The sequence below is a fragment of the Anser anser genome (genome assembly GCF_964211835.1).
Source record: "Anser anser genome assembly, chromosome: 27".
Lineage (NCBI taxonomy): Eukaryota > Metazoa > Chordata > Aves > Anseriformes > Anatidae > Anser > Anser anser.
In genome coordinates, this window is record NC_139748.1 from 6,118,323 (window position 1) to 6,142,996 (window position 24,674).

General features: G+C 59.9%; 1 protein-coding gene across 5 annotated transcripts; it reads left to right on the forward strand.

Annotated features, from left to right (window-relative positions):
- The first annotated feature begins 390 nt into the window (after positions 1-390).
- FKBP5 (FKBP prolyl isomerase 5) lies at positions 391-24,652 on the forward strand. 5 transcript variants are annotated; one of them, XM_083812329.1, is made up of 11 exons: positions 391-505; positions 12,280-12,408; positions 13,211-13,355; positions 13,489-13,631; positions 14,272-14,386; positions 18,652-18,808; positions 19,649-19,739; positions 20,723-20,806; positions 21,079-21,264; positions 22,283-22,423; positions 24,256-24,620. In XM_083812329.1, the coding sequence occupies exons 1-11, from the start codon at positions 413-415 to the stop codon at positions 24,361-24,363; spliced, it is 1,392 nt and encodes a 463-aa protein (XP_083668455.1). In that variant the 5' UTR covers positions 391-412; the 3' UTR covers positions 24,364-24,620. The 5 variants fall into 5 exon arrangements, with proteins under 5 accessions (XP_083668455.1, XP_083668454.1, XP_083668456.1 ...); XM_083812328.1 differs by having other exon boundaries at positions 392-505; positions 22,184-22,423; positions 24,256-24,652; XM_083812330.1 differs by having other exon boundaries at positions 486-505; positions 12,213-12,408; positions 22,184-22,423; positions 24,256-24,652.
- Positions 24,653-24,674: the final 22 nt, after the last annotated feature.

Below are 24,674 nucleotides of genomic sequence, written 5' to 3' on the forward strand. Positions count from 1 at the left end.
ATTGCACGGGGACAAGACCCCCCCCCCCCCCCGACAACACACAGAGCCCCCCCCCCCCCGGCGGGAACTGCATGGAGCTGCACCCCCTGGGGACATTACACGGGGACAGGGCCCCCCCGGGGGGCATTGCACGGGGCTGAGACCCCCCCTCAGGACATTTCACGGGGATAAGACCCCTCCCGGGGAGAATTGCATGGGGATGGTACCCCCCCCCCCCCCCAGGGGCATTGCACAGGGCCAGGACCCCCCCCCCAACCCATTGCCCCCTCCCCCCCCCAGCAAGTGCTCGGCGCGGGGCGGGCCCGAAGGGGGCGTGGCCAAACCAGAGCACCACCCCCCTCTGCTTTGCATATCCCCGCCCCCTCGACCAATAAAAAAACCCTCCGCGCCAGACGGGCGGGCGAAAGAACCAATGGGAATCGAGCTGGGGGGGGGGGGCGTGGGGAGCCCCGGCCGCGCGGGGGCCGCTCGGAGCCACTCGGAGCCCGGCGGCGGCGGCGCGCAGGTGGGGAGCGATCGTGTCACGCGTGGGGGGCTCGGGGGGGGGCCCGGTGCGGGGTGCGGGGGCAAAGGGGGGCCGGGGGGACACGAGCGCGGCCGGAGACCCCCCCCTCCCCCCCGTTTGCCGTGGGGTTCCCCCGTTTTTTATTTATTTTTTATTTTTTTGCGTGAAAATCCGCGGGAGCCCACGCGGGGGGGGGGCACCGGGGGGGGGGGGGTTGGGGGCGCGGTTGGGGCTGGGCTGGCCCCAAATGTGGATGGGGGGGGGGGCAGCCCCCAGGAGTGTGCCCCCGGGGGGGGGGGGGGGAAGGATTTGGGGTTGGTTTGGGGGTTGGCTTTGGGGTCCCTTTTGGGGCTCCCCCTGCGGTTCCCGTTGGGGTCCCCCCTGGGGCTGCCTCTGGGGTCCCCTTTGGGGTCCCTCTGGGGTCCCCTCTGCGGTTCCCTTTGGGGCTCCCTTTGGGGTTTCCTCTGGGATTCCCTCTGCTCTTCCCTTGGGGCTCCCTTTTGGGGTCCCTCCGGTTTCCCCTCTGCAGCCCCTTTGGGGCAGGGGCAGCAGGTCCCACAAACGTGGCGTCCCGTTGAGCTCCCTCTCCCCCCCCCTCCGTAGGCACGGAGCTCTCCCAAAGCTTTATTTTTAGATTTTTTCCACCTAAAGCGCGTCCCCAGGTAAGCTCGCCGTGCCCAAACCGGAGCCCGTCGCGCTCAGCCCGGGGGGGGTTTGGGGGCCCAACGGGCGGCCCCAGCTCCGCAGGCGATTTGGGGTCCCCGGCACGGAGCCCTGTGGCCGGGGCACCTCGGTTTTGGGGTTTCCTTCTGCTCGACGAGTGGGATGGATCAAATAGGGTAGAAAAAGCCCCCGGAGCTGGCACTCGGGGGTGCTGTGGGTGGTGCTGGAGCCGTCTTTAAGGGGCCGTCGAAGCGGTTGGGGCACCGCTGGGGCACCGAATCCGGGCTGAAAAGGGATGGCAAGTGTAAAAAAAAAAAAAAAATATATATATATATATATATATATAGAAGTTGGAAATGTAAATTGCTCCTTCCTTGAAACTGCCCGAAGCTGGGTGCCTCCAGCCCCTTCCCTGCCCCGCAACCGGGGGAGCCCGTCGGGAGATCCGCTCGCGCCGAAATATCTGGCTTTTATCAGACCCTTTCCCAAATTTGCGGCGTTTCGACCCAACGGCGGCGTCTGCGCTTGGACGCGGGGCTGACACGTCGAAGGCTGCCGTTTGCAGTGCCTGGGTTTTATTTCCAAGGCGGTGACCTATTTATGGGCTAACGCCATCCGGGGGCACGCAGCCACCGGCGGCGCGGAGGAAATGACGGCCGCCGCTCGCAAGGGTTAACCCGGAGCCCCCGGCGCTGAGCACCGCCGGCTTCGCCCGCGGTGCTGAGCGTTTTACAGCCCCAGGATGCGGCACCGGTCCTGGGCCGTGCCGTGGGACGTTCCCCAGGCCCCGACGAGGTCCGAAGGAGGGCACGGCGAGGAGGAGACGCGCGGCGGCAGGAGGAGAGCGGGTACCCGCGGAGGAGTTGCGCGTCGTCCGAAGCCGACGAGGAGGGAAAAGCGCGCGCGGTGGCGCGGGTCGGGGCTGGGAAGGCGGCGAGGCCGAAGGAGAGGAGCAGGGAGGAAGGACAGAAGGAGGTGGCCTCCGTGGTGGCCTTGGTGGTGGCCTCAGTGGTGGCCGCGGCGTGGGACCCGGTGCCAGAGGGACCTGGCGGTCCCCAAGGACAATTCCCAAGCCCAACCGTTCCTTGCTGGCACGGGGCGGGGGGGGTGGTTCTGGAAAGGCAGCCCCCAGCCGTGTCCTTGGAGAGCATCCCCGCGCTGCTGGGTAATTAGCTGGGTGTTAATTAGTGGCCTGCACCGGGTGCTGGGGCGCAGCGAGCTTGCTCGAAGCTGGACATCCCGCTGCACGTGGCTCCTCGTTAAGGACCGGGGCTTAATTAGCAGCTGTGTGAGCCCAGGGGGTGGGGGGTGGGCACGGCGTTGGCTTTTTCCAGCGTTTTCACCCAAACGGCGCGTTGGGTGCTGGCAGAGGGCCTGGAGGCCAGGAGCTCGGGTGGGCTGTGCTGCCGTCACCCCGTTGGTTACCTTCCCAGCTAATTAATTACCCTTGGGGTAATTAGCAGGGGTGATGGGGGGGGCTGTGCACCTCACCCCCCCCCTTCCGCACGACTCTGGGGGTGGTCCCGGGGTGTGGGAGGAGCGGAGCCGGGTAAACACGTTTCAAAAGCATCCCTGGCGCTCGCGCGAGGCAGCGTGTAAATCTTTAATCTGCTCTGGGAAAAGGCTCGGAAACCTCCCCAGGACGGAGCGGGCACGGCCTGAAGTCCCCAAAAATTGGGGGTAATGTGCAAGCTGGCCCGAAGTCCCCGAAATCGGGGATAACGTGCAAGCTGGTCTTCAAACCGGGGCACCGCAACCTCTCCAGGCTCTGGGTGCTTGTAGCTCAGGAAGGAGCCTCGCCATTTCATCCCTATCGCAGGGAAATAATGAATTATTAGCTTTCTCTCTCTCTCTTTTTTTTTTTTTCCTATTTTTTTTTTTTTTTTAATGCTGCCTGTTAGTGGGCGTAAAGAAATGGCCTTGAGTGCCGTGGTGCGCGAGGTAACGTTAACTCGTTTGTCGTGAGGCTGACGGGCTTTCCCCAGGGTTAGGGCTGGTGGCTGCGGGAAGCGTCCCTGATTTTCGCGGGTGGCTTTGTTGGAAAACTGGGGAGGCGGCTGCAAAGGAGCCGTGGGCAGCAGGGCGGTGGGATGGGGAGAGGTGGCGGTTAAAGCCTCTCCTGCCTGCCGTGCTCCGCGTTCGGAAACAGCGGCGTCGCCCTTAGGAAAGAAGCCTTGTTAGGAGGGTTCCCGTTCCAAGTATTTGGGGCTTTCGGTTCAATTTAATCGCTTAATTAAAGAAGGGCAGCTCTAGGGAGCGCCGCCTCTCCTCGCTTGCAAGCGGCGACGTTTCTGGCGCGGCCTCTCGGGCAGCGCGCGGCTCGCACACGCCGCCGGCACGCGCGCGCTCCTCTTGGCTCCGCGGGGTCGGGGGGGGCACCAACCTCCCGAAATCTCTCCCGGGGGATCAGCTCCCCGCGTCTTGCACCACCCGCCAGCCGCCCTGGCCGCCTTCCCCGTGCCACCTCCCCTTATCCGCGCCGGGCTGCTCGGGGTGGCCGCTGGTGGCGTCGCCCTGCCCTCTCCGAGGAAGCCCCCTTGGAGCGGGGCTGCGTGCACGGGTGCTTGGTGCTGGGGGGGGCTTGCGCTGTGCTCGGTGGGGGTCTCCAGCTCCCCAGGTCTTGCAAACGGGACGCAATAATTTGGAAATTATTTTCCTGAAAATTTCGGGCATCCTCCCCAGCGCTGATCCGTGCCCGCCCGGGGCGGCTGCGGGCAGAGGTTGGGTTTTATCCCCCCCCCCTACAGCCACACAGGACCCTCGGCGTTAGGGTCAGCCCGCTGGGGTTTCACGCCCGTGCTCTCAAAAGGCTGCGGAGGACGATGAGTAATTAATAAATTAACACAGCGCTTTTGTCACCGGAGGGTTGCTGTGGTTTTAGGCTCACCTGGCCGAAAAGAAATGTATTCGTCGAGGCTTTTCGATGCTTTTTTGTTGGGTGCTTTTACGAATTAAAAAATCCAAGTCTGGCAGCCGTATTTATCCTGGAGAAAACACGACGTCGGAGCAGAACTGGCAAGAAACAAGAAGTTTCTTGCTTACCCCGAGTTACATTCATACGAGTTCCCCTTTGCCCAGCGGTGCCACGGGCGCTGTCACCCCGTGGGGACCGGGGCTGGTGGCCGGAGGAGCTCGGGGGCACCGAAAAATCCCACCCGGGTCTGCCGGCTCGGCTCCTCCTCGCCCATAGGCACGGCTGCCGTTTTGACGTGCAGACAGAAGCAAATCTGTGTGGTTTTTTTTTAATTATTATTATTATTATTTTATTTTTTTCCTTCTTCGTGGGCTGGGAGGAAACCCAGCGAGAGGAGGCCGCCAGCTCCCGATGGCAGCGCGGCGGGGAGCGGGTGCCAGGCAGCGGGCAGCGGGGTGTCGGGAGCTTCCTCGCTTTTTCAAGGCGGTTTATGGAACCTGCTGGGAAGCGGTGCTTTTTTCCCCCCCCCCCTCCACCCCGCTACATAACGCTGCTTTCTGAGGGCTGCAGGAGGTCGCCTTCCCCTCGCAGCGCCGCCAGCCGCGTGTCACTGCCGCAGCCTGGATCCGTAACTTCATGGTTTTAATCGATATTTTTAACATGTATGTCAATATATATTTTAATCCGTTTCGATATTTATCCAACGTATATTTTAATGAACGTGTCCCAGATATTTTAATGCGTCTAATATATATTTTAATAGATATATTCTAATAGGTGTATTTTAAGATCCGTCTTAACACACATTTTAATATCTATCTATATCAATATTTGAATATATATTAAATATATATTAATATGTATATTAATATATATTAAAAAGTCGCCGTCCGAAGCCGTGCCCCCCACCCAGATGTAGCAAGCAGGGGGCTGGGGCGCGGCGCTCTGCAGCCCTGCTCCGCGCGTCGGTCAGGATTTGTGCCGCCCGGTGAGCGGGGTCGGTGCCGGTGGCCGTCCCCAAACCGTGCCAGCACCCAGGGCACGAGGGCTCCGAGGGCGAAGTGGGTGCACGCGCAAAGCCCCCGATCGCCTCCAGCCCTGGGAATCTCCTCCCTTCTGGAAGGCCGACAGCCCGTAAACGTTTACGGGCTTTCGCTTTCGCCGCTATATGTTTGTCTTTTGGAGTAGAGGAAGGGAAAAAAGAGGGGGGAAAAAAAAAAAAAAGGGTTCTGGCCGTGGTTTTCTTGTGTTTTTCCACTTGGCGTCGAGGCTTGGAGCTTTTGGGCTCCAGGGCCGGGCACCGCGTGCGGAGGCTGCGGCCGGAGGCGGCTCCGGGATGCTCGGGGCCGCGGCAGCCGGAGCTCGGTCCGTGCAAGATCTTTCTTTGGAAAAATGATGGATCACAAAAAAAAAAAAAATGCTGGATTTCCTCGGGGGCAGCGTGTCGTCTGGTTACGGTGCCTTGCTGGATAGCCAGCCGAGCAGCCGGAGTGGTTTTAACGGGTTTATGTCGCGCTGTAAACTGCAGCAAGGGGGAGGGAAAAAAAAAAAACCAAAAACCCAAACCCTTTTCTGCCGAAATATTTGTTCTGGCAGGGGGCGAAGGGTAGCGAGCCATCCTGCTCACTTGTTCCTCCTGCTGCACCCCAGGCTCGAGGGCAGCCTCTTATGTCTGAAACAGGAAAAAAAAAAAAATCGGTTATGAGCTGGATCCTCGCTGAAACCGCTTCAGAAGCTGAAAAATGTTAGCTAGGCGAAATGATGAAGCGGGTGTGACAGGAACACGCATGCCAGCGGCGCGAGTTAGCCGCGTGCAGCCGTTTCCTTTCCTCCTCCCTGCGCGCTTCGGTGCCTAAAGGCCGCCCGTCGCCGCGCTCCCGGTCGCTCCCGAATCCCCCTGGCGTGCGGGAGGGGAGGGGAGGGAGCAGCTCCCTGCTGGGGGCACGGCGGGACACGGGGGGACACGGGGCTGGGGGCACGGGGGGACATGGGGCTGGGGGCACTGGGAGGTGGCAGCAGGGACACGGGGCTGGTGGTAGTGGGAGGTAGTAATGGGGGACATGGGGCTGGTGGCACTGGGAGGTGGCTGTAGGGACGCAGAGCTGGGGGCACTGGGGGACATGGGGCTGGTGGCGCTGGGAGGTAGCAGCAGGGACATGGGGCTGGTGGCACTGGGAGGTGGCACTGGGGGACATGGTGCTGGTGGCACTGGGAGGTGGCAGTGGGGGACATGGTGCTGGTGGCACTGGGAGGTGGCAGCAGGGGACATGGGCTGGTGGTGATGGGGGATATGGGGCTGGTGGCACTGGGAGGTGGCAGCAGGGACACGGGGCACACTCGGGGTGCGGGGAGCCGCCTGCGCTCCCTGCGGGACGGGACCGGGGGTGTCCCCGAGCTGGGATGTCCCCGCACCCTCGGGGATGGAAGGAGTTAATGCCACGGCCGGGCCGCGAGCTGCCACTGGTAGCACACCGAGTTCGCTTCAGTCCACCCTGAGTCACGGCTCACCCCGCGCGCTCCGCAGGGACGGTTCAGCGGGGCGAGCGCGCGCGGCGGCCGCGGCGCCTCCGCTTGTGTTTTGTTTTTCCTCGCCAGAAGGAGTTGCCCTGCCCGGCTCCCCGCGCTGCCAGCTCCTTGCACAACGCGCGCGCCGAGGGAGCAAAGCGGCCCCCGGGAGCTGCGCTCGGCTGCTGGTAAAAAAAAAAAAAATAAAAAAAAAACTAAAAAAAATATTAAAAAAATAAAAGGGGAGGAAGTCAAGTGGCTGGGGTTAAAAAAACAAAAAAAAAGTGAATTTTGAATCGAAGCGGTGACACGTTTCGAAAGCAGCAATGTGTGAAACGGTCCCGAATCCGGGCAGATTTGTGATTTAAGAGCGAGGCAGGGAGGGAGGCAGAGCCCCGGCTGGCGGGGATGCGGCGGCCGCCCTGGGGCCGCGCCGAGGTTTCTTCGGAGCTGCCTCCGAGCCCGCGGCGGTTTGGGGAAGGACGCGGCGTGCCTTCGTGGGGAGCCGGGCGGGTCTCAAAATGAGCGGCTAACGAAGCAGCGCGGCCCTGGAGGTTTCTCTTCGTCGCGTTTCAGGCTGGCCGGGCGCACCCCTCCGAGCGGCCGCGTGCGAACGGCCGGCTCGCTTTGCGGGGAGCCGGGCTCCCGTCCGATCCCACCGCTCGCCCCGAAATAATCCCGAACGGCATCGGGTGCCAGCCCCGTCGCTGGCTGCTCGGTCTCTTGCTCGGTCTCGCTTGCAGGTGTCTTGGAGCTTCTCACCTCGGAAAAACCGCCGTTTCGTTTCTCCTTCCTGCTGCGCGGAAACATTTTGCTCGGTATTTGTTTTCTTAGAGAGAAGCCTTTTCCCCATCGCAGGGAAGCGACGCCGCGGTGAGGTGGCGGGGAGATGCTCCAGCTGGGGTCATCCTTCCTCGCCCCGCACCGGTGCGCTGGGGACGGGGACGGGGATGGGGACGGGGACAGCCCCAGGGCTGTTGTTGCTGGTTCCCAGCCTGACCCTTGCATTTGGAAGCAAGTGTTGCAATCTGAAACTTGCAGCCGCGGCGCGGTGGTGTGGAAGCGAAAGCACTCTGGGCTAAGCGGGTCTTAAAAAACAAACCCCGGGACGCCCAGCGCTCCTTTTTCCATTCCGCTGAGCCACGCCGGGACTTTTAGCAACGGGCAATAAAAAAGTTGGACGGAATGGAGGCGTAATTTTTTTTTTTATCCTCCTTTTTTCCTAAACTGATGCTGAGATTGCCGCATGGCACGGAACGGGAGCGGCGAGCGAAACCAGCCCTTCGGTCGCCGCCGGAGCGCGCTGTGCTCGGCAGCTCCGTGCTGTGCCCATGCTCTGCCTCCTGCACCCGGGGTGCTCGGGGCGGGGGGAGCTGCCCGTGGGTCCCCACCGCGGGGGCAGGTTCGGTGACAGCAGCGCGCACGACCCCGTGCGCCCTAGGGCAGGGTCCGACACCGCTGGGATGTGCCCGTGGCTTAAAACCACAGCCTCACTTCGCCCTTCTTGCGAAATCCTCTTTTAGAGTGAAGCGTGGGGTTTGGTTTTATTTTTTTTTTTAAATTTTTATTATGTTTTTTTTCCTCCCCTCCTTCCCAGCTGCTCGGGACACCGGCTCCCGTCGCCCCGTGCCGAGCTGGGACCCCCCCGGAGCCGGGCTCTCGCCCACCCTCGGGGGAGATCTGCGGGGCAAAGTTTCCACTTCTGCAGCTGGAAAGTTCCCGGAATGGCGATTTCTAGGAAACGCGGCCCGGGATGGTCGCGCAGCGGGGTTTTGTGAAACTCGAGCACGTGGGATACCTGCCTGTCCTCAGCCCCGGGTCAGACATCTGCGTCCCATTCCCCGCTCTGATTTTTTTTCTCGTTTTTCTTCGGGCTGGAAGATCGCAGCGGCTGTGCGGAGAGGGGGCGGCGAGACCAAAGGGCTTGTTTTTACGGGGTGGGTTTCGGTGCGGGGCAGCGCTGGCGTCCTGCCCGTTCTCCTGGGGCGCTGATTTGGCGCTGCGGGTTTTTTTTGTTCGAGGGAACTTCTTCGGGATGCTTCCTCCGAACGTCGCGGGCCGTTTGGCGAGCGCACGAGCGGTGCTGCGGGGGAGCGAAGGTGGCCAGCACCCAGGGGTGAAGGCACCCCACAGGCACGCAGCAATTAAAAGGGAAAAAAAACCCACAACACTTTCGTTATGCTTGCTCTTAAATACGCATTTTAAAAATGCATTTTTTTCTGAAGCAGCAGCTGAAATAATGCCGGTGAGGGCTGCAATCCGGGCTGAGCACCGGCGGTGCTGGTGTGCCCGCGGGTGCCCGTCGGCTGCGCTCTCTGGGGAGCACGGAGCCGGGCTGATGGGGGAAACATCGAGAGGGTGAGGATGAGGAGGGGGCAGAAGCTGTGCTGAGCAGCTCGAGGGTTTTGTGCGGGCGGCAGCTCCTCCTGTCTCACTTTGGGAGTCCTGACGTGCGGGGCGTCCCCAGCCCGCGAGCATCTTTGCTTGCTCTTGTTCTGCCAGAAGCTCTTTAGCGTGTTTCATGTTAATTTAGGTAGAGGTTGCGTCCAGATGCTGAAGCCTCTGGGTTTGTCTTGGTTTTAAAACCCGTTTGTTCGAGCTCTTCAATCAGAGATTTATCAGCGGGGCTACATTTTCAGGTCAGCTGGCAGATGAGCGGCTGACCAAAAGCAAGTTAAAAACCCAAACCCTCTCCTTTTAGGGCTCAGAAACGGCTCTGCCACTCCGCAGCACCAGGGAAAAGGGGTTTGGGGGGGCTGATTTTGAGGGCTGGGGTCTGTGGGTGGCCCCGGCGCTGGGCTCAGAGCTGGGACAGGGGCTCCGGGGCTGTTTTGGGGTTCGCGGGCTGTTGCACGGGACTTTGTTTCGGAACCGCAGCGTGCAGAAGTGCCCTGATGTAGGCGCGGGTCGTGGTGTGGATCCCTGGGACCCCCTTCCCGTGGTGCCCACCAGGTCCCATTTGTGTGCTCTTCGAGCATCGCTGGCCGGGCGCATCCTCGGTGGAGCACGGCGCTGGAGCCAAGGTGGTGAAGTCCCCGCACGCGCTCGCGTCCCGCTGCAGGGGTTCATTTGCTTTAATTAAACGCCATTAAACTTGCGGCACCGTCATGGCTAATGGAGCAACGGGAGGGAGGGCCGTGCTGGGGGGAGATCTGTCAGAAACGCCGAGCTTTTGCGCTGGGTAATTAATTCCCCGCCTTCACGTTTGGCTTCCAGGAGGAGAAACGTCCGGCTCGGGCATGGCGAGCGAGGTGCCGCCGAGCCCCCGCTCCCCGCGGGCATGCGCCAAGCCCGGCGGGCGGCACATTTCCCCCGGCTGTTTGTTTGAAATTAACGGGAAGCTTGGATCCCCTCCAGCTTTCCCCCCCGGCTGCACTTGTGCCTCCGAAAGGCCGCTCCGAGCTGGAGAGGAGCGGGAGCAGAGCGGTCTTTTCCCTACTACTACGGCTCGGAGGCGTTTTGTTGGTTTTTTTTTGTTGTTTTTTTTTTTTTTTTGGGGGGGGTGGGGTAGGCGAAGGCTCTTCGAGCTCTTTCACAACGTGGACCGCATCTCCTGTGGGCTCCGTCCCTCCCAACCGCTGCTGACGCAGACCTTCTCCCCCCGCCTTGCGTTGGATGCCTGCCCTGGATGACTGCGCTAATTGCTTACGTCGAAAAATAATGAGGAGGATGCGGGTGGTGTATTTTTAGATGTCTCTCGGTGGGATTTAGCGACAGGCGATGGCGGAGCTGGCATCTCCGGAGCCGGCTTCCCCATCCCCGCCGCGACGCTTCGTGGCCCTTGGGGGGTCGGGCGCCGAGAGGTGCCCCTGCTTGGGCGGGCGCCCCGCTTTCGGGCTCCTCGTGGGCCTTAATATCTGCCAAAAAGGGGTTCCCTGAGCCGCCCGGCGTCCGGCTCTGGTTGTGCCGCACGGGATGCTCGTGGGAGGCTGAATCCCGGCGGCGGCGAGTCGCGGCGGTTCCCGAATCCGCTGGAAATAGGGCGGGATCGGTGCTTTTGGACGCCGAATCTCGGGGTCCCGTTAAGCATTACCCCGAAGCTCGTTGCCGCTGGGCATGGCCCCAGGCGGTTCCCTCGCTCCTGTTTGCAGCTTCCACGCAGAGCCCTTTGTGTCTCGCTGGCTTCCTGCGCCGAGGGGAGGCTGGAATTCGGCTCGTCCCTCCCAGCGCTGGGTGCAAGGAGCGCAATTATTCTTACAGCCCGACTTAGCTGCCCTCGGAGCTGAAAGCATCCTTTCTTCTCTGTTTATGAAACCCCGAGCGGATGATTTCTCCTGCTGGTTACCATCGGCTTCCACACCAAGGGCTGTGGGAAAGTTTCGCAATGATAGGGCCTTTAATAGATCTGTTTTATGTCTCAAAATCCATTGCTTTCTAACTCTGTGTCACATGTTTCCCTTATTACGTCTTGCACAGCGGTGCGGCTACCAAAACAAGCCGGACGATCCGAAGGAAAGCGTCAGGAAATGTTTTTTTTTCCCCCAACTCGAGGCCGTTCCCTTCTCGCCGGGCAGCGTTCGCCCAGCTCGGCCGGGGGGGTGCCAAGGTGCACGGGCTTCACCCGCCCCGGCCTCGCATCGCGGCCTCGCGACGCTTCCCCGTGCAAACGGCCACCGCGGACTCACACGAGGGGCTCTGCGCCCGTTTTAAAGGAAAAAAAAAAAAAAAAGAATAATCGTCCTCGTGTGCTGCCCGTGCTTTGTGTCAGCAAAGCGTTCCCGGCCGCTGGAGCGGGCGCATCCCTGCCCCTCGCGTCGCGCGCCGGCTGCGGCGAGCGCCTCTCCCACGCGGCCCTTGCTTTGGGCGATGCTTTGCCCCAAAGAAGCCATTTCTTAGGGACTTTCTGCAAATTCTGTGGGTTTTGCGTGGTTTTCAGAGCTGCGTGCTGTGCCCGGAGGTCTTCCCGCCTGGGGAGAGACCCCGCGGCGACGCGTAGCCTCAGCACTTTTTTGGGTGTTCTTGGTGAGCGAGAGGAAACGAGGCGTGCCTGTGGTCGAGCTGTTGATTTAAGAATAATGCAGCCTCTGACGAAACAGCGAGTAATTCCTCGTGGAAAATAATCCTCATCGATGTGTCATGGCTTTGGAGCACAATGCTGGGCTGGTGCAAACGCTTCTAAGCCGACGTAGCCGGGCACCTCGGCGTGCGCCCAGGGGGCTTCGCTGCTCGCCCCCCGAGCGTCGGGGTCTCTCCCGGCGTCACCGCTGCCCCAAAGCAGCCTGCAAGGGGCAGCCCCGTGCTGAAGTCCCTCTGGTGGCTCTCGGTGCTCCCGCTGGGGCGAGCGTCGTCGCGGGAGGTCCCGGAGGCTGGGTACGGAGATGAGTCCCCGCGTGCCAGGAGTCCGTCGGCCAGCACGTGCTTACCTGCTGGCACGGCTTTTTGGTACAACTCTTGCCCGGGGGAGTCCTTGCGGCACCGGGAGAGGTGTGGCGATGACCCGGGGGGTTGGGGCTCGGCGAGGCGAGAGCATCCCCGTGGTTGTCCCCACTTCTGGGCAGGACGCCGGGGACACGGCACGGGGCTGCGTGCGCTCGTGGTGGTGCTTCGGCGGCGCTGAGCCTGGGTGGCCCCTGGGAAGGGATTTTCCGCTCTGCATGCTTGAGATGTTCTCTAAACTTCCTGCAGGGCCAGCAGAACCAGGGCTCTCGAGCTTTTAACCCTTTCTCCCGCCTCCTGCCCGCTCTCTCCCCAGCTCTGCTGCTCCTGCCCGGGGACGATGACGACCGACGAGGGCACCAAGCCCGAAGGGGAGGTGCAGGCGGCCGCCCTGGCCGAGCGCGGGGAGGACATCACGCCCGCTCGGGACCGCGGCGTGCTGAAGGTGAGCGGGGTCCCGCGGCCACTGAAGCCCTCGGGGCACCTCGTGGCACGAGGGGACGAGGGGACGAGCGTCGGTGCCGCGGGGAGTAACGGAGGGGCGAGCGCGGCTCGCGGAGCCGGAGAGCGCGGCGCGGATTCGGCCCGCCCGATGAATTTTCGCTGCGATTGTGCCTCTAATCGGATTATTAGCTGCAAATCCACAAAGCATTTTTGTGTGTGACTCACAGACGTTAGAAAGAGCACATTACTTAGGTCATCCAGTCTGCTCCACAGCCCCTCTTTTCATATTCAGGGCCGTTTCTGGATAGTTCTGCTCACCAGCACTTGCTCTTCTCCAGCTGAATAGGACCTTCCTCTAATAATAGCATCCTCCCCTGCCTCCATCCTCAGCTTGGGAACTGCTTGTTCCAGGCTGTAGCAATATAAGAAGAAAAAAAAAAAAAAGTGTTGACGAGAAGCGAGTAGTGAAACGACACACCCCTGCGAGTGAGATCTGCACGGGCTGAAAGCACGGGGAATTGGGGATCGCTCCCCGTTGGTGCCGGCACCTCCGCAAACGCGCCCGGGTCCCCGCACCGCGGGCTGAACGCGGCCCCGTGCGGGGCTGGCTTGTAGGGGATGGTGGAAGGGGCAAGGGAATGGTTCCCCCCGACCTCCCCATGTCTTAGGGCACCTTTGGGGTGTGTGTTTGTGTATAAACATATAGTATAATATACAATATAATATATTTATTTAATACACCGGTGTATACGCAGCCTGAGCTCTCCGCGGCTCCGTTCTCACGGGTGCTTTCCCTCCCTTAGATCATTAAGAGGCCGGGCAACGATGACGAGTCTCCGATGATCGGGGACAAGGTTTACGTGCACTACAAAGGCAAGCTGGCCAACGGCAAAAAGTTCGACTCCAGCCGCGATCGGAACGAGCCCTTCGTCTTCAGCCTGGGCAAGGGTAAGGGGATGGGGTCTCCGCTCCCATGGCGCTAAGGGACGGCACCAGCCCGGTGTGGTTTTTTTTGGGGGTGCCTCCCTTATTGGGGTTTTTGTGTTTCGGGTTTCGTGCGTGATGTCTGCCTCTCTCCCAGGCCAGGTGATCAAGGCGTGGGACATTGGGGTGGCCACCATGAAGAAGGGCGAGGTGTGCTACCTGCTGTGCAAGCCGGAATACGCCTACGGGGCCGCCGGCAGCGCCCCCAAAATCCCCTCCAACGCCACCCTCTTCTTCGAGGCAAGTACGGGGCCGGGCTGCCGCGGGAGAGCTCGCTCGCTGCCTTCTGCCTTGCCAGCCAGCTCCTAAAAAAAAAAAAAAGAAAAAAAAAAAAGCACAAAACAGCTTGGATTCCTGAAACGTGTCCCTCCGCTCCAGGAACCGGTGCCAGTGTTTTCTCAGAAATGTGTGTCTGAGCCGGAGAGGCTGCGGCCGGGGAGCAGCCCCGCGGGGAGAGCGAGCAGAGCCCTGCTTTAAAAGAGGCAGTCGAAAAGGGGAAAACAGCTCGGAAATGCCTCCCTGGGCTGAAAAATGCCTTCCCGGCGCTGCTCCCGCGCTGCCTGGGGAGCCGTCCCCCTCGCACCTTCCAGCCCCGGTTGCCTCCTTGCCTGCAGGATTCCTGAACTCCCTTTTACTGTTACTTTGTGTTGGGCTTCAGGTGCTGGACGTGGCCCAATTCCTAATAAATCGGGTGTATTATGCTGCGGCTTTGGAGCTGGCTTTTATGGGCAACTTCTGCTCGTCAGCTGAGCGGAGAATTAGTTTGCTTGGCTCTCCGGCTCGGGGATGAACTGCTGCTTTGTGGCTCCCCCGTTGTTTTTCTCCTCTCCTTCCCCTCCACCCGCCCCCGGCTCTGCCTACCTTCCCTTTAATTCTGCAGGTCGAGCTGCTCGATTTCAAAGGCGAGGACCTGTTTGAGGACGGGGGGATAATCCGGAGGATCAAGAGGAAAGGGGAAGGCTACTCCAACCCCAACGAAGGCGCTACGGTGGAAAGTGAGTAGCGGGCTCCGCGGGCAGAGCCGCACACGGCTGGGCTCTGGCCGAGCAGGGAGGGCAGCGGTTAACTTTTGGGGTTTCGGTGAGCTCCGAGGAGCTGCCCTTGGCACGGCCCGCCGCCGCCGTTCCAGGGCTGCTGGCTCCGAGGGTTTTACTGGAAAACCTCGGGGCGCGGGAGCAGCCAGCTGCTGGTGGAGCACCCGGTCGAGGACAACCCGCGCTCTGTTTTTCCCGGTCCTTTCTCCCGTGGGACAAACACGGTCCCGCGAGGCTGCCGGGGAGGGCGAAGCCCCGTGGGGTTTTGGGGTCAGACCCTTCCTTTTTGCACATTTACCCCTTCTGCGTCCCTGCCTGAGCGGCTGCGTCCAGGTCCGGCGCGGGGGATGCTGAAAAAGCCAGGCTCTGCCTCCTGGTGGGAATTTTCCAGCAGTTCCCCCGGGCTCCTCGTTGGGATGCCGATCGTTGTTTTGGGGCCTTCTATCGCATCTGCCGCGGCACGGAGCCTTGCCTTTTCCTTCCCGTGTGGCCAGAGGACGGCTGCAAGCTTCTGGTCACCGCTGACAGAGGGGATGAATTAATGCGAGGGGTTTGTGGAGCCAGCTGTGGTCTGAACCGACATCAGGAGCTGGCTGGGTGACGAGGAGCTCGTCCCATGCAGCTCCTCGCTCCCAGAGCCCTCTCCGAGAGCAGGACACAGTAATTCTGGTCACGTTTCTGGAGCAAACATTTCACCTAGGCGGTGAGAGCCAGGCTTTTTTTTTTTTTTTCTCTCCTCCTAAGAACAACTCGGCCATAGATTTAGAGCTACCACGCGGTACAGAAGGCATCTAGTTTCTTCTCCCCATTTCAGAGCTCCTGTTCGCTGAAGAGGGTCCAATTAACTTCCATTAGCGAAGGAGAAATTGGATCCGAACTCATAAAACTCCCTGCCTGAAACGGCCAGTTCTTCTCCCAGAGGTTTTTAAGGAGATTTTCTTGTCCCACACTGATCTCTCCGCCCGTCACATGCTCGGCACCGTCGCCGGACCCGGCCGGGAGTAGGGTTTCAAGCTGGCTTCACCGTCTCCAAGGTTAACCTAAGAGGCAGGCTAAATATAATTGAAACCGGCCCAATTCCCACCTGCCTTTTTAGAGCTTTTTTATTTTATTTTTTTTATAATTTTACCTAAAGAGGCTGCTGGGGGCGAGCACGTGGCGGGCAGCGGCGTGCCCGGGGGGTGCTCCTGCTTTTTCCTTCGTGTTGGGCTGTTGGCGAACGCGACGGTGGCGTGATGATTTGGAGCAGGACGGAGGTGGGACGAGGGAAACCACAGCAAGCAATCGCTTCTCCCAAAGGACACGGAGAGCCGGATCGCCACGCGGGGTGGCTTCTCGCGGAGGGCTCCCCGCACGCTGGGGGCTGCAGACCCTTAAATGCATCCCGCTGAGAAAGGAGCGGCACGAAACAACCTGGGAAGCATTTTGGGGTGCAAATAGGCTTTTTTTTCTTTTCTTTCTTTTTTTTTTCTCCCACAAACGCAGCGCTATTCACCTCGGAGCGCTTCGCTCGGGGCTGGCTCGTGGGCACGAGGGGCTCCTGGCACCAAAGGTGGGACCCCCGAGGAGCAGCCCCGGGTTTTGTGAGCCCAGCCGCCTCCGTGCGGGGCTGCCCCTCGCCTCGTTCCCCCCAAAACCCCACGTCAGCTCCAGGAGTAGCCCGGAGGTGCCCGGCATCGCTGCCGTAACCAGGCTGGCCGAAAACGTGCGCTTACCGGGGCGAGCATCCCCGGGCTGGAGTTTTGCAAGCGTTTTTTTTTATTATTTTTTTTATAGGTTTGGAGTTTTACAGACCGCAACTCGCGGTTCCGGTTCCCAAAACGCGGGCTGCCGCCGAAATCCCGCATTCCAGCTTTTGTTACAACCTTTCTCCCCGCCGCCCCCCCCCCGCCCCCCCCCTTTCTCCATTTTAATCTGAGTACAAATTGCTGTCAGCACATCAAGTTCGTGTGCCAGCCGCGCTCGGTACACTGTGTTCTGAGCTCTTCAAAAACAAAATCGCTGCAGGCACCGGGAGAACAATAAGTCAGCGCGGCAGCCGAAGGGATGTGCGGCGGCCCAGCGGGGGCTTTTCTCCCCGTAATCCAAGAGCAGCCGCAGCCAGCTGACCTGCTGCACGCTCCTGGAAACCAGAGCAGAGATCTCCCCGTCGCTTTCCGTGCGATTAAAATGGAAGGAAAGCTTCTATTTTTTTTTTATTATTATTTTTTTTTTCCCTCCGAGCAAGGGCTGGGAGCTCGCATCCTCCCGGGCACCCTGTTGTAAGCGGGCTCGTGCGGGCGCTGCCGCGTCCCGCTGGTGATGGGTGACCCGGGGGGAGATGTGGGTGGGTGCCCGTTTTGGGGTCGGGAGGTGGGCGCACAGCTCGGGCTGGGTTGTGCTCACCGGGAAAGGGCACACGGGTGGCAGGAGGACGGCGCGGTGCCGTGGGGATGCCCGTTTTGGGCTGGATATCCCGTTTTCCTGCACCTGAGGAGATAAGGCAGGGGTTGGCCCCGGAGGTGGGCTTGCTGGAGGGTTTTCCACGTAGCCTTGAAGCCCGGTGGGGCAGGGTGCTGAAAGTCGTGGCCGTGCTGCTTGTCCTGAGCTGGCTGAGAGCGCGCAGCCCGTGTCCCCTCGCTGCTGTGCACCGCTGAGGGATGCAGGATGCGTCCCGGGGTGCTGCGGGGAGCCAGCATCCTCTGCCACCCCTGTGCCGTGCCGTGCCGGGGGCCCGGCGTTACGCAGGCAGGTTGCAGGGGACAGCGTCCTCGGGTGACGTTATGGGGTGGCCCTGGTGGCACATGGGTGACGGGCAGCGTTTAGCACCCGAGTGCTGGAACTGCTCGTGTTGGTGCTGGTGCTTGCGCTCGCCTCCCCGTGACGTCCAGGACCAGGTGCTCTGCACCCTTCAGTAGCTCAGGATCTGTCCCGCAGCCACCGGGTCGCCTTTGGGTCCCTCGGTGGCTCGCCCTTTGCCGTTCGGGGCATTCTCTCCGAGAGGTTTAAGGGAAACTCGTTCCAAGTCCTGCTGATTTGCAGCACCGCGTTTGACGGGCAGAGGCATCACCGAACTCTGCACCACCAAGGTGCAGGACGGAAAGCAGACCTTCGCCAGCTAGGCAGAGGGTCGTTTGCTTTCCAGGGGTCCCTCCCCGTTTTGCCAGCATTTATATGGGCTCTAGAAACTCTTCCTGCTTCAGCTCTGCAGCGTGCAGAGGAGCTCGTGGCTGCAAGACGTGGGTCTTTCCCACCCTGAGGGCTGCCAACACCAGCCCAAACGGTTGCAAATTCTTTAAGCAGTCCTGACAGCATTATTGCCTGCTGTGATTTTCCTCTTCTTGGAAGCTTTTTTTGGTTTTTCTGTGGTAGGCAGGAGTTTCTTATGAAATCCCTTTTACTTTATATTCGCTTGCGTGTACTTGGGAGGTGGAGTGCAAAGAACACGCGGTGCCCCCCCAGGCGTGCACCGTCCTCGGGATCAAATCAGTAAAGAACAATCTCGCCGTGGAAACCACGCCAGGAGCACCAGGTGGCGAATGTGCCAGGTACCCGCTGTCCGCTCCGGCTGCGCCTCTGCCAGCTCCCCGGGCTGGAACAGCACGGTCATTGGTTGAAGATTAAAAAAAAAATTAAAAAAAAAATGTTTATCTTGTACTTGCAGTTCTTAGAGGCAGGAGAACACGGCCTTGTTTTTGAGGTATAGGGCAAGGGTATGGCGCTGTATAGGAGGCTTGTAATCGCCGTGATAAACTCCGCGTGGCGGCGTGCCAGGAGCAATATCCAGTTCCAGTAAGGCTGACTCGCGCAGCGGCGCACGAGGGGAACATATTAGTCATTATGTTTATCTGTTGTCTGCTCCTTGCTTAGACAAGATACGGCTGCCTCGCTTCTTTAGCCGTGCTCGTTCCTGAGCCCTCCTGCCCCTCTCTGTTCCCCGGGGGGCTCATTGGGCCGGCAGGCAGTGCCCCCCGTGCCCCCCGTGCTCCGGCATCCTCCCGCTGCTTCCAGGGCTCCGGCTCGGCCGGGGGCTTTCGCTGGATTTTGGGAGCTTGAGGCAGATGTGGTTACCCGACAGAGTTGCCCCCAGCCCTGCTAAAAGCAGCTCCCTGAGGCAGCCCGTGCCGCCGATGGGCAAAATCCCTTGGGAAATGCTTTGTTTTTTGGGGGGGGGGGGAGACGGGTGCTCGGGTCCCGCGCGGCACCGGCTGCCCGCAGCCTGGCACGGGGCTCGCTCTGCCCTGCAGTTCACCTGGAGGGCTTCTGCGGCGGCACCCGCTTCGACTGCAAGGACGTGAAGTTCGTGGTGGGCGAAGGGGAGGACCACGACATCCCCATCGGCATCGACAAAGCGCTGGAGAAGATGCAGCGGGGAGAGCACTGCGTCCTCTACCTCGGGCCACGGTAAGGGGCGCAGGAGCTCGGCTTTAAGGTTTTCCAGCCTCTGCGGCTGCTTTAGCGTTCGTGGGAGACAGCAAGCACGGCAGCAGGGCTCCTCCAGGAGAGGCTCGGGTTGGCATCACCAGCAGGGCCAGGCAGAGGGGGCAAGCGGCACGTAGGCAGGAATTTGGAGACGGTTTGAAAAGCAGGTGAGGTGGCAGGGGCTGCATCCAGCTCCCGTGGCTGGAAGGAAAGAATCACCAGGGTTTTTTTTCACAAGTAGAGACGCTGTAGGGAAAGGTGTAGAAAAAAACAGAGGTGATGCAGCCGGGTGCATCTGGAGAGGATGGTCCCACGTATGTAGTGCACATATAAAGCAGCACGTCTTTGCTTCTGTAGCGTGCTGGCCCAGAAACGTTCGCGAGCGTAGATGTGAAAGCAGAGCGAGCACCTCGGGTGCGTGTTTATGGCCAAACCCTGCCGAAATGAGGATCTGGGGGCTTCTCTCCAGACCCTAACAACCCTAACCCTAATTATGACCCTAAAAACCACGTACGGTGCCAGTTTCTCCCATCCAAAACCGCTCCCAGCGGAAGCCTTTGGGTGCACCTCAACGCCCTTGGGGAGACTTTACGCAACCCCCCACACAACAGGGCTCTTTGGGGGCTCCTCAGGGGCTTTTCCACCTGCATTTTAAAGGTGCCGGTTCATCGAGGAGGACATCTGGAGAGGAGGGGGATGCAGGCAGTGGAGGGCGGATGGGGCTGAGGACCACATGTGCCGACCGCCCCCTGGGTGCCCCGCGGCGCTGCCGTGCCCCCCCAGCGCAGCCCCTCTGAACTCTCCCCATTTCTGCCCTTCCAGGTACGGCTTCGGCGAGGCGGGGAAGCCCAAGTACGGCATCCAGGCGAACGCGGAGCTGGTGTACGAGGTCACGCTTAAAAGCTTTGAGAAGGTGAGGGCAGGCCCGGCCCCGGGGTGCCCGGGAGCGCCGCTCCTCCCGCAGCATTCACCCTTTGTCCCTGGCGTGGCTGCGCCGCGGCCCCTGCTGAAGCAGAGACGTCAGCAAGGATCGCTGTGTTCTTAATTTGTTCTTGTGTGTTGGTTTGTTTTATTTTTCTGGCCGGGGTCCAAGGCTGGTTCTCTTATTTGTTCCTAGGCTTGTTCCTTTTGTACTTTTTTTTTTTTTTTCCCTCCTTGGGCTGCACAGAAAAAAAAAAAAAAAGAAAAAAGTTTTGTGTCCTGCCAGCCGGCCGGGGCGGCCAAGGCCAGGGTAAACGCTGGGGGGGCAGCACACAGGGGCTGGGGACAGGGACAGGGACGTGGGGACGGCTCAGGAGGTGCCACTGGGATGGGGCAGGTGCTGCTGGGTCCCCATCCCCATCTGGAGCAGGGGATGGTGGCGGGACCCTCTGCTTGCCCTCTCTGCTGGGGAGGTCTCTTCCTACCCACTTTTTTCTTTTTTTTAATATTTTGGGGTTCTATTTTATTTTTATGTTGGGATTTTTCATCCTCTGAGGTTGCACTGGATGAACTGCGGTGGACGAACCGTGCTGTAATGCTGGGTTCAGGGGAAATCCCATACCCAGCAGTGATTTATCTGGTGCAAAGGGTTCCTCTGCACTCCAGGCACGCGCCCCACGTGTGCCACGACTATTTTCCTCTTCCCTTTCACCCCCAGCCCCTCAAACTCAACGAGCTGCCACCTCTGCCCTATGCAACACCACCCTGACAAGCCCCACTTGTTAAAAAGAAACCCCAGAAAGCCTCGTGGATCCACCTGGGTTGCAGCATCCCGTTAATTTCTCTCCCTTCACCACTCCCCAAGGGCGGGCGGGCGGGCACGGTTTCGAGGTGCGCGGCGCCTTCGACCCGGCGTCGCCGTCGTGCTGGTGGCTGCCGTGCCCCGCGGCCGTGGCTCTGAGCGTTTCTTTGCAGGCCAAAGAGTCGTGGGAGATGGACACCAAAGAGAAGCTGGAGCAGGCCGCCATCGTCAAGGAGAAGGGGACGATGTACTTCAAGGTTTGTGAGCGTGGCGACACCCGAACGCGAGCGGGGAGCCGCGCCGCCGGGCGCTCCGAGCAAATCCTGGACCTCCAGAGGCACCACTTAGCAGTCCCGAAGGGGTGTAAACGTCAGAAACGTGCCCCCCAACCTTTCCCCGTCCCTTTCCCCGTATAAATTATGAGCTCTGTGGGAGGTGCAGCCCCTGCCCGCCCCTTCCCTGTCCGCGGTGATTTCGGGCACAGATCCGCTGCCGCCCCAGCTCAGGTTCCCTCTTTGCTCCGTCCCAGGAGGGGAAATACCTGCAGGCGGTGATCCAGTACGGGAAGATCGTGTCCTGGCTGGAAATGGAGTACGGCTTGTCCGAGAAGGAGTCGAAAGCCTCCGATTCCTTCCTGCTGGCGGCCTTCCTCAACCTGGCCATGTGCTACCTGAAGCTGCGCGAGTACACCAAGGCCGTCGAGTGCTGTGACAAGGTGCGGGGGCAAGGGTTTGCTTTCATTCGTCCCCTCCCCGTATCGAGTTTGTCCGTGTCCAAGCAGCAGCTTGCGAACAGCAGCGCGTTGTTGGCGTCCCCGCCGTGCCTCCTGCGCCCTTTGCGTGCGTCTGTGTCAGGAAATTATTAGTTCTTTTATAAAGGGCTTGCATTTAGCAAGCTTGCCTAAGGTTCTTAATCACGTAAGGCTGGCTGCCTTAAGCAGGATGGTAAGTCACCCGTGAGACGTGTCCGGGACATGAAGCTTTCATAAAATAATGTGAAGCAGGGAGGCAAAAAACCCGTTTTAATCCGAAGGAGCCCTCAGCCCAGGAGCTCCCCGTGCTCCTCGGGTCCACGTGCAGCGTTCCTGCCTGATTCCAGCTCTGGGGGGGCTTCTCTCCTGCTGACCCCGCCACCCGCAGTGGGGTTTTGTGCAAGGAGATATCTTTAATCAGCTGAAGTATATCAGTAAAAATTATATGAAAGCATATAAAGTATATAAAAAAATATATACCTGCCAACTGGTTCTGGAAACAAGTGAATTTTTGCAGAGCAAGATGCTCTGGAGACTCGGAGCCTTCTCCCTTGTCCTAATTTGAGCACTTTTAATGAGGCTTTGAGCTTAAGGAGGTCTTTGAAAGCCACCCATTGAGCAAACCTAAACCGGGAGGGCACGGGGCTGCACGAGCAGCGCCCGCGTAGCGCCGGGGCTGCAAAATGAGGGAGCTGCTTCTGGGCGGCATCTTCCCTTGCAAGGGGCCGATGGCATTTGCAGGAAGGGGAAGGCTCTGCACCTCTGCCTTCGCTCGTGGTGAGACGAGGCGTGAAAAGCGTCGGTGCACGTGGCAGCCGTGGCCGTGCCGTGGATGCGCGCGCCCCGAGGAGGTGCTGGGCTCTGGCGAACTCTGTCCTTCCAGGCGCTGGGGCTGGACCAGGACAACGAGAAGGGCTTGTACAGGCGGGGCGAGGCCAGGCTGCTGATGAACGAGTTCGAGCTGGCAAAATGTGACTTTCAGAAAGTGCTGGAAGTGAACCCGCAGAACAAGGCCGCCAGGTCGCAGATCTCCGTCTGCCAGAAGAAGACGAAGGAGCACAACGAGCGGGACAGGAGGATATACGCCAACATGTTCACAAAGTTTGCGGAGAGGGACGCGAAGGTTGGTGCCGCGCGAGTGTCCGGGCGCCCCGATTCGGCCACGTTGAGGGATGCTCAGCAGGCTCGTGGGGAGAAAAGAAGGGGTAAAACGGAGGAAATTGGACGTTGGGTTGAGGATGCTGAGGTCTGGGAGCATGGCCTCCAGCTGATAGAGCCTGGATGGGAAGGAGCTGGTTGTTTCTTGGTCAGCAGAGGCCGCAGAGGCTGCTGTCAGGTTGTCAGTAAAAGTATTTATGGCGCGGGCTTTCGACTGCTGATAACAGGTTTGGCATTTGGACGTCGTCCTGCCGGCCGTAGCCGCTGGCCGTTGATGACCTCCTGGCCATCGGCGGTCTGGGTGAAGTGAAATGTCATCCACCCCCTGGCAAGGCCAAGGGTATTTTGAGACATGATAGTATGGGTTTCCTGAATCTTGTAACCCAACGCTCTGCTCCTCTGCTCGTACAAGAGATCGCTTTCTCATAACAGGCTCTAATCCAAAATTCCTCCAAACAAAAACCGATGCACGGTGTACTGTAACGAGAGAGGACACAGCTTTGCAAACACTCCGTACGGGTAATTTTTAGTATAATCTCTTCTGAACCGGTGCCTGAAAGCGAGGCGGTGGAATAAGTGAGTGCTGCGGGCAGGGAGCGGTCCTGCTGGTGGGGCTGTCAGGGGCCTCGTGCTGCGGGCTAGCGCGGCACGCCGGGGCGGCAGGGCTCGCTGTGAGCCTCCCGGTGGTGCTCCTGCACCTGTGGGGTGGGCTGCAGCTATAGGTTGTGTATGGGCTGCAGCTATAGGATGTGTATGGGCTGCAGCTATAGGTTGTGTATGGGCTGCAGCTATAGGTTGTGTATGGGCTGCAGCTATAGGATGTGTATGGGCTGCAGCTATAGGTTGTGTATGGGCTGCAGTTATAGGATGTGTATGGGCTGCAGCAATAGCTCGTGTATGGGCTGTAGGTTGTGTATGGGCTGCAGCTTATATATGGGCTGCAGCTATAGCTCTTATAGGGGCTGCAGTTATAGGATGTGTATGGGCTGCAGCTTATATATGGGCTGCAGTTATAGGATGTGTATGGGCTGCAGCTTATATATGGGCTGCAGTTATAGGATGTGTATGGGCTGCAGCTATAGCTCATGTATGGGCTGCAGGTTGTGTATGGGCTGCAGCTTATATATGGGCTGCAGCTATAGCTCTTATAGGGGCTGCAGTTATAGACCAGTGTATGGGCTGCAGCTATAGCCCAGTTTGTGGGCTGCAGATACAGCATGTGTATGGGCTGCAGCTGTAACTTATATATGGGCAGAAGGCATAGCTCATTTATGGGCTGCAGCTATAGACCAGTGTATGGGCTGCAGGTGTAGCTCATTTATGGGATGCAGTTACAGCTCGTGTATGGGCTACAGCTATAGCTTCAACATAGGCTACAGCTATAGCTCATGGATGGGCTGCACATACAGCATGCGTATGGGCTGCAGCTATAGCTTGTATATAGGCTGCAGCTATACAGCCCGGTGTAGGGGCTGCAGCTATAGCTCGGTCCTCTGTCTCCCCTCCGAGGGCACCACCTCCTCTCCTTGTTCCTCTCCTCATTCTCCTGCGTTTGTCTGCCTGGGCTCGCTGTGCCAGTGCCCTGCACCATCGGGGCAGCTCCCACCCTTCCCAAAGGCTCACCCAGAGCTGGGACAGACGAGGTCTCACCCAGGGAAGCGGGCGCCTGGGGTCCGAGGGGGGTTTCTTCTGCCCTGCTGGGCTCAGCCTCACCTCCTGGCCCTGGTATCGCTGCCACCAGCTGCTCGTCGTTCCGCTTCGTTTCTGACTCCGTGTGGTTCCTTTGCTCTTTTGCAGGAAGCGGCTAGCAAAACCGGGGTAGAAAAAGAGGCAGCGAAAGCGGCTTGTGCACAGGGGCTGGAAACGGCCGGTGCTGGAGGCAAAGAGGCCGAAGGCCACGTATGATGGAGGGGCAGGAGGAAGGGAGAGCCTCCTGCCCTCAGCCCGCACAGAGAACGGTTTTTGCCAGGACTTAAGGACTCGCCAGTGTTTTCTTGTAAAGCTTGTTACAGTTTGTGTGATCGTGGAAGCAAAAGCGCCTCGCAAAGAAAAACAAACCCAGTCCTGCTGCCGCGGGCGCACTCGCGGCTGGGCGCGAGCAGCGGGACGGCGTGGGACCACCGCAAGCGGAACAAAACAGCTTTCCAAAGGAGGGGGGGGGGGGAATAAATAAAAGTTGAAGCTCTTGGCTCTCGGGGGGGGGGGGTTTGCGCAGA

Coding starts and splice junctions, on each gene's coding strand:
- FKBP5 (XM_083812326.1), top strand. CDS start 6,503: ATGGAAGGAGTTAATGCCACGGCCGGGCCGCGAGCTGCCACTGGTAGC. Junction 18,809..19,648: donor GTCCTCTACCTCGGGCCACG/GTAAGGGGCGCA, acceptor CTGCCCTTCCAG/GTACGGCTTCGGCGAGGCGG. Junction 21,265..22,183: donor CCGTCGAGTGCTGTGACAAG/GTGCGGGGGCAA, acceptor CTGTCCTTCCAG/GCGCTGGGGCTGGACCAGGA.